Here is an 8,389-nt window from a genome sequence, read left to right on the forward strand (position 1 = left end):
TCCGTTTACTTACTGACGCGGCCATAAACCCAGTTTCTGCAAGAGTTTCGATTGCGGGTGCGATCACTGACGAGACGCGAGCTCTGCCATCGACGAATCTAAGTGTTTGGATGGATAAAATTGAGCTTCTAACAAAGAGTGCGGATATGAATCCCACATACTCTGTGAGCAGTAAAGTATAGGTGAATCCCAAACACGGTCAAGAAAAATAAGCTCTAAGGTGTTGTTATGTGCTTTGACTAACAATACACAAATCGCCCTGAAGCGGCGTGGTTGTGAGTCTCTCAGGCAATAGATGTATAAGCAGCTGTATACGGCTAGACTACATACAATGCGAACGAGCACGCTGATCTCCTTATGCATAAGCTAAAGTTACTTACTTAGGAGGCTCATTATGCATATGCTAAAGATACTTACATAGGAGGGTTTTTATCCAGCTCCACATTGTGTGGTTTGAAATGGGTGTTGGCCACATTTGTTAGAGTGGCGTAGTACTCCTTGATTGTGGGCATGGAGTGTTCGGCGTAGTACGGCCTCTTCAGCAGACCTTCGGTGTCAATCAGCTGTATGAAATGAAATATGTGCTCTGTATTGTGAGCGATGGAGTAGAGCATCTATAATATGGGAAAAAATGGCAATGTAATGTATACGTTGAAGGTCATCCTCATACGGTAATAGGACCATAGTATCTATTCTGTGCGAAACGCCCTTTTTATGATCACCGTTACTGGATTGTGTTTGATGAGTTGCTATAGCAACCATTAGGTTGTACGAATACCGAAACATATGGCCTTTAACTGATAGAATGGAGTTGTGCCATGAATTTGTCAGAAACCAATGAATCCACATGTCACGTATAGGGAGCACTCAAGTGTAGTTTGGCAAAGCAAAACCGACACAACTGTTCATATATCGGCTGCCGCCCGGCATCAGAACAATGGTACATCTTGTATTCATTGCTATACAACTACATGCACAGAGCAGAAATATGTACCCACGTAGGCTTACCTCTTCGAGCATGAATGTCACGTCTCGATCGGACAGAATGCCAGCCCCTTCTAAACCAACAGGGCCTCCAGTGTAGCTTGCAGGGGTGGCCTCTGCACCTACAGTAGTATAGTTTGAGTATAAATGAGATACACATTTGGTAGTGGACCAGTGCGTTGATGTCTGTGTAGTGCACTGATATATCCGTGAAACTGACCATAGTGTATGATAAATAAAATTATAGCCTGGCATATATTCGTGACAGTAGGGTTGGAAAGGTATACACGTTTTCATATGATAATACTCGTGTATATAAGACGATCTCTAGGTAAATGCGGATACATATCGAATATATATATATATGTATATATATATAATCACATCCTAAGCGTATTACCTTTGTACCTTGCCTATATACCTGATACACATACCATCAACGCAAATACGTTCCATCCGTTGTAATACATCACATACACATCATACACGCATCATACAATCATTAACACATCATACACAATCAAGCACAAGAATCACATAATGCACATCGTATACACATCGTTCACATCACACGCTAATCAGCGACTCTCCTACCATCACTGGCCGCTGACCGTGCTCGAGAGACCACTCTGTTGAGCGCACCGTTGGCACGGCGGCTGCCGATTCTCTGGAATCCACTCCTAAGCGAACTGTACTTTAGCATCTCGTAGTAGTCGATGAGAGTGTGAGTGAACCAGGTTTGGCAATCATATGATATATATACGTTGGTTGTATGTTTTCTGTGTTTTTTTTTCAGTTGGCTATGGTTTGTGATGATAGTTTGATATACAAACCCTGAACCCTACAATAAAAATGAGGAAGGCATGATCTACTGATCACAGCCTAAAACAGTGCAAAACACTGCATGATACTTAGCAACTACGCACTCGCATTCCACAATAAGCATCAATTTAAAAATATACGTTTCAGAAGAAGAAAAAACGCGAGAAAGTTCACACCCAGTGTTGAATTGTTGGAAATACCGATGCTACGATAAGAGCATAAACGTTTCAAATTCAACGCCAAAATGGTTGATTTTATAAACGTTTTGTCAAGAAAAGAACTCCACCACCATCATCATCAACATCATGATGAAATATAGAACAGCGCTAAAAGAGCTAAAAGATACAGACTCTGTTCTCTATTAGAGAGTGCTAATGAACTTTGATGGGATATAGCCTGCTGTTTACTCAGAAGACATGTTCTGGCGGATCATTACATATTTATGTATATATGTTTGGCTGCTATGTCCGAAAGGTACTGCCTCAACAACCTATCTGCTCTACTGCTCTCTAACATACTTCCCCAGCTGATGTCTATGCCTGTGATGGATTTCACACTTTGTTTTCGGATTACTGACCAATTGATTTCACACATTGTGCTCGGAAGATTGACCTTATGAATATACAAGTATATACGAATATGTATGAAAAAAATATATTTATAGTCATAAGAAACGCAAGGTCCCCTCCCCTCCTTGTATCTCAATGCTGTATTGCTGGTGTGCAGTGTATGCGGATTGTAGTGCAATGTATTTATCACTGTTGAGTAGCATATACCGTTGTCGGTTGTCGGAGAAATCCCTGCGTTCAGTGACACCGCTGTTTTTCAAAACTCGTACCATGCTTACCCGCACCAATACTTCTCATAGTATAGTATACACATAACAACCCCATGCTGCTAAAGTAATTGGTCAAACTAGGGCCACCATGTCAATAAAGTTTCTGCCAATGCTTTATTTCGGCTCGTTACCTGATACTTCAGACTAAATGCAACACCTGAATTGCTATCGCTCCTAATTTTGCTTATCCGCCGTTCTCGTGTACTGCAATCAGCGCAGTCATACTTTGCGCACGGCCATGCCGCCGCCAGGTTGCACTATGCCACTCGTGGAGCATACTAGAGTTGTGGTAAGCTTAAAGTAGAATAGACCCGTACTATGGCTATACTCCTAGCTTGGCTCATAGTATGGTTTGAAACAAAAGTTGAAGTGTGGCTGATGGGATAGCCATACTCGAGCGATACCGCTGCTACGCATCAGTCTAGCAGACGAAGAAGTGGATGAAAAGCCGCTCGAACCCTTAATCCACAAATCTTAATAGCAGTACTATCGCTTCTCATACTACATTGTACATACGAGTACTTAACATTTGAATGCACACACCCAATCTTTCCCTAGACGAGGACTAAATTATCTGCAGAGCAATATATATTGTCACTTAGTAGCGCACCACCACCTGCAGGCTTCTGTTGTCGGAGGTGTGGCCCAACGCTCTCTAGAATAATCACTAGTACCCCTCGTACTGTAGTATACGCAGGAGTCATTTGCCTGTGGTCCCAAATACTCGAAGCTATTTTATTCGTGGTGCAAGCACACTATGTTTGTGCCCCAACTTCTCAACCTGCCCATATTCAAGTGGTACAAGCGCACTTTGCTTATACGTTCAAATACTCGACCAAACCATACGTTGTGTGTTTTCTTTGCAGTGTGCATCATGCTGTAGACCTTTGGTACCACCAGCTGGCGCATGCTGCTGAAGGACTATCCATGCTCTGGTATACCTTTCGCATAAACTATATTCTAGCATCGCAAATTTGCTACATACTATCCGAGCCATATACTATAAGGTGGTAGTTTCCGAGTGCCTCCACACTCATACACAGCATACAACCGTACTTTATTTGTGCCTCCACACACTTAATCTATCCATGTACACGGGCCATACTGCGAGTCTTGCGCTGTGCACCATGTCGTAGTTCTTTTCTACCGCCTGCTGGCTCATATTGCTGAAGGATTGTCCGTGTACTGGCATTCCGGTGGCATAGGCACCCAGAGTGGAGTCAGCCCATTCGCCTACAGTGAGGAGAAGCCGTCGTTTGGGATCTTTGTTCACACACGACCAGCCTGCCATGCCCTTGCCTAGGAGTGTAGAGAGCACCACATGATGTGTTTGTATCGTGGAATGAGCTGATAGTCGGTTTTAGATATCTTCATGTATACGTGACTAAATCGAAAACAATAATACTATAGCGAATTGCCTGTTTGGGGACCTTGTCCACGCACTTTCAACTTGCCATGCCCTTTCCCAAGAGTGAAACGAGAAGCACAATACGTGTTTGTAACCCGAAAGGCTGATAATTTGTTGACAACACATGTGTGCATGTGAAACGAGAAGCACAATGCGTGTTTGTAACTCGAAAGGCTGATAATTTGTTGGCAACACATGTGTGCATGTGATGTTATGTAATACAATAAATAAAAGTCCAGAGGCAACTGTGATATAACAAATTGGCTGAGATCGTCAGTAGCGCACGACCAGCTTGCCACGCCCATGCCTGACAGTAATAAACAGTGATACAGCATGTTTTTGGCATGAGAACTATAGCCAAGAACAAATGCCCAGTAACCACCCGATACATGACTTGCTACACAGTTCTACGATATGAACCGTGCACTAATATGAGAACCAGGAAAGTTGATTCATGGTTGGTTTCCACGCAAGTGGATGTACTCGAGGAATTCTACAAGCTGGCTACCAGACAACATGTGTAGTCCCTCATACCATTTGCGGAGTTACACCGCTTTGAGCGAAGGCACAACAGCAGTAAACAAACCAGTACATGAGATTCAACTCACTGGTTGGCACATGCTTCGTATGCATCTCGAGAACGTTTCCGGACAGACTTGCAGCTTATAATATAATGATACGATAGAAACGAATACCACTCAAAGGGGAAAGCAAACGCTGCCAGGACTGCAAAGCAATGAGTGTATGTAACGAGATACAAGAAGCACACAGAGTGTGTGCATTGCGACGTTGACCAATACTCATGCAACTAGTTGCAACTGGAAATATACCACTCTCATGGCAAAGCGGAAACCTATCAAATAAAAAAAACCACTAACTACCTAACACTCAACTCTGATAATTCACAAGTATGTCTCAGCGACGGCGTTACAACACGCACGGAATTAGTAAGGCAAAACTGTACCTGCATCATCAGGATTGACAAGCAGCAACGCGTGCTTCGGGTAGGTTGCCAATTCGTTGAGGGTTTCCACTGTGACTATTGGGATGTCCTTCAGGGCAAGCTGGGTGGACCACACATGACATTTAGCGGCCCCTGTGTTCATGAAGAAATGAGCCAATTGTAAGCAAGTAGTTAAGGCACCATTAACCTGAACCAAGACATAACCCGTTGTCGAATCTCGTATTACTTCCAGTGCACTTCTGAGCTCAAAGCGCCTTATGTATACACTAATATTGCACCACGTTATACAATCAGATTAGTGGCACATCACGCGAACTAGCGTAGCGTCAAGTTGCTATGCAGACTAGATATGCATGTCATCCGTGTACACAGCCTCAACAACCATCGCGATGTGCGCCCTTGATGTCGAGCTGAACAAGAGGCTCCTTACAAATGGGGTTTGTCGGCATGGGAAGATACATATGATGAGGAAAGGCGAGTTGCTTGCATTTATAAACCATCACTTACCTACAGCGACCACGCCGTCGCATTCATCGTCGTCTCTGACGAGGTTGACTACGGTATCAAGGGCGCTACCGGTAGGTATGATGAGCCCTTGAGAGCGCAGATTGTACATCTCCATCTGCGATAGTAGTTCAGGATATAAGAGAGCGGTATACATCTCACACAGGCAATAAGGTCCCGAGACCTAGTCCACTGACTGCCCGGATAAAAAAGCGAGATATCGAAGAAGCTGCCCAGAAAAATCAAACAGACTAATGAAGCCACCCATCAGAATCGCAGTAACCAAACAGCCGCTCGAGTGGTGCGGGTGTGCAAAAGGCAGGCAGGTCAAAGCATACTATTCCCTCAAGCAAATCATCAACTAGTATCGGTTGTATACATCGAACACTGCGACGTGTATTGACTCACCCTCATGGTGTTCATGTCGGAGAGCGACACGGTTGCAGTGGTTATCAGCTGAGCCAACAGATACGATGACCACAGGCGCATCTTCTCTATGTATATGTCCGCCTCAGGACATTCCGTGAGTATCAAATCCGTGGGCCTGGTGGCATAAACGTATGAATGCGGTAAGTTCTGTGGTCGCAAACTACAATATGTGAAGCGTGATGACCCTCCATTACATGACTGTAACCGGATTCGGTTATCTTCTAGGAACAGTAAGTGAAGTTATTGCATCGTTAGATCCCTCTGTTACCCACAAGCAGGCAGTTCATTCGGACAAGCTATAATTTTACAATGTGCACCAGCCCGTCTGAACGCCCAGAATATTACAATGAAAAGGTGTGACCAAAACTCATGCGCGCACCTGAAAACTATATTTTCAACAATATACAGATATATACGTCTTTGTATATATAATACATCTACAGTCCCTGCAAACATGAATGAGACCTCAATCATTTCCAGCAAATAAAGTGGGAGGGCAGGCGCCTTCAGCAGTACAACCAACCGACCGCGAGTGTGTGTGACCGGATCATATGCACATATATGAAAATTGCATTTATTATACTGATACCAAGATACACAAACATGTACATACTTCGTGCTCACCTACAAAGCACACAATATACCTGAGACCTCTATCACATCCAGCAGAAACCTTGGAGGGGCAGGCGTCTTCCAATAGCACTACCGACCGTGCGAGTGGGTGTGACCACAGCTCGTGTACAAACATGAATATCAGATGAGCCGTCTGCACATGCAGAGCATCACTGACACTCGCCGACATTAGCGTCTGTAAGCTGAGCGGGGGCCGTGGGGGTGAGGGCGTTTGAGAAGTGGATAAGAAATAGATTCCTGATATGAAAAAGTCGTATCAATTAACCTTCTGTCATCAGATAGAAGGTATATAATAGTTTTCTGTAATCAGATAATGGGCACGGATCAGTTCCCTGTAAATAAAGTGTGGGTGCGAATTTGGTGTATTTAATAAATAAATAAATAAAAGTGTGAACAACATCGGTTGGCGCATACGATTCTGTTAGTTCTGTGGATCAAGGCCCGCTCCGGCACATTCAAGAACTAAAGCTCGGTATATCGCTAAATTCTCCACGCTTGGAATGGCCCTCTAGTACCATGCTAAGTAGCATTAATATCTCCTTGGAAACGTCACGTCGTAATGGTTATCACACAACATTCAGAACTTTAAACCACCCTTTAAAAAGCATGGAATGACCCTCTAGTAGTACTTGATAAGACTGATATTTCCAACAAAAAAAATTCACACAACCTTCGCATGAACATTTCGCACACATGGTCCGCGCTTCATTTGTATATCATAGGATGCACACAAGTAGGACATATGTATACGTATGCTCACATGCATATTCGGACCTATCTGCGTTAAAAAAAGCCCAGAATAACACGACTTACACATTCACAGTTGCTTCCTGATTTGCATCCATCTGCGGTTGATTGGCTAGGAGAGTGTGAACATAAGGTGAGCCCTTCGCCATACAGCCATCGCAACCACATCGATTGATCTGATCCATATTTGATACTTGCCTGTTCCAGTGCTGGACACAAAAAAGCACAGCTATTTAGATCGACAGTATATTTACATGGCTTAATATATATATATATATATATGTGTGTGTGTGTGTATATTACGTATATATATATATAATATATATATATATGTATATATATATACAGTACATATATATATATATATTTATAAACATATATATATATGATATTATAATATTATATATATATATATATAAATATATACATAAATACATAAATACATAAATATATATATGCATATATATATATATATATAAACATATATATATATATATCAAATAGCACTGCTTTTATACAAATCTCCAACTCGAGTGTGCCTAAAAAGTGAGAACAAACTATCTACCACTGTGTGAATCATACTTTCGTTAACATATAAGTAATAATACCAAAGCAAAATCTACAACGTGTCTTTCCTCATGTACAACAAGCAACACACCTTCATCAGCCTCTCTTCACATAGTTGAACCCCGTTCTGCAGAATCTTTCTCTCAGACTGTTTCACCGCCAGTGTGTGCGCTCGTCTCCTTTGTGTGGTGTCTGATGTGTTCTTGTCCTCCGTTTGCGGCATGTCGAGCGCACTGATCATATCCGTGTACGTCTTGTGCAACGTAATGTAGGCAAGGATGTCATTACCATCCGCAAGAGATTGATCTGCCTGCAGAGTTGCGTCGGACAATTCATAAAAGTTACTGAATAGTATAATGGAGCAAATGACCTTGCCAGCAGGTCTAGCGTGTGAAGATTACCTATTGAGTGTAAGCCTGGAGCTGTACATTTCATCTATCCCACAATCAGACCAACTATAACAAACACCACTACCACATGACAAATACATGAC

The 8,389-nt window shown here is 42.7% G+C and overlaps 2 protein-coding genes across 2 annotated transcripts in view; both read right to left on the minus strand.

Moving 5' to 3' along the window:
- The window catches only part of SARC_00310 (hypothetical protein), an 8,489-nt gene extending 6,787 nt beyond the window's left edge, over nucleotides 1-1,702 (minus strand). Inside the window, exons 1-4 of the mRNA XM_014306037.1 lie at nucleotides 1,579-1,702; nucleotides 1,009-1,106; nucleotides 418-563; nucleotides 14-98 (exon numbers count right to left, since the gene is read on the minus strand). Of these exons, the coding sequence (XP_014161512.1) occupies nucleotides 14-98; nucleotides 418-563; nucleotides 1,009-1,106; nucleotides 1,579-1,687 (438 nt within the window). The 5' untranslated portion in view covers nucleotides 1,688-1,702. The remainder of the gene's footprint in view (nucleotides 1-13; nucleotides 99-417; nucleotides 564-1,008; nucleotides 1,107-1,578) is intronic.
- A 1,932-nt stretch (nucleotides 1,703-3,634) lies between these two features.
- Nucleotides 3,635-8,389, minus strand: part of SARC_00311 (hypothetical protein) — a 9,418-nt gene continuing 4,663 nt past the window's right edge. The window contains exons 7-13 of the mRNA XM_014306038.1: nucleotides 7,988-8,206; nucleotides 7,396-7,538; nucleotides 6,594-6,764; nucleotides 5,929-6,064; nucleotides 5,524-5,638; nucleotides 5,017-5,148; nucleotides 3,635-3,943 (exon numbers count right to left, since the gene is read on the minus strand). Of these exons, the coding sequence (XP_014161513.1) occupies nucleotides 3,702-3,943; nucleotides 5,017-5,148; nucleotides 5,524-5,638; nucleotides 5,929-6,064; nucleotides 6,594-6,764; nucleotides 7,396-7,538; nucleotides 7,988-8,206 (1,158 nt within the window). The 3' untranslated portion in view covers nucleotides 3,635-3,701. The remainder of the gene's footprint in view (nucleotides 3,944-5,016; nucleotides 5,149-5,523; nucleotides 5,639-5,928; nucleotides 6,065-6,593; nucleotides 6,765-7,395; nucleotides 7,539-7,987; nucleotides 8,207-8,389) is intronic.

Source organism: Sphaeroforma arctica (genome assembly GCF_001186125.1).
Source record: "Sphaeroforma arctica JP610 unplaced genomic scaffold supercont1.8, whole genome shotgun sequence".
Lineage (NCBI taxonomy): Eukaryota > Ichthyosporea > Ichthyophonida > Sphaeroforma > Sphaeroforma arctica.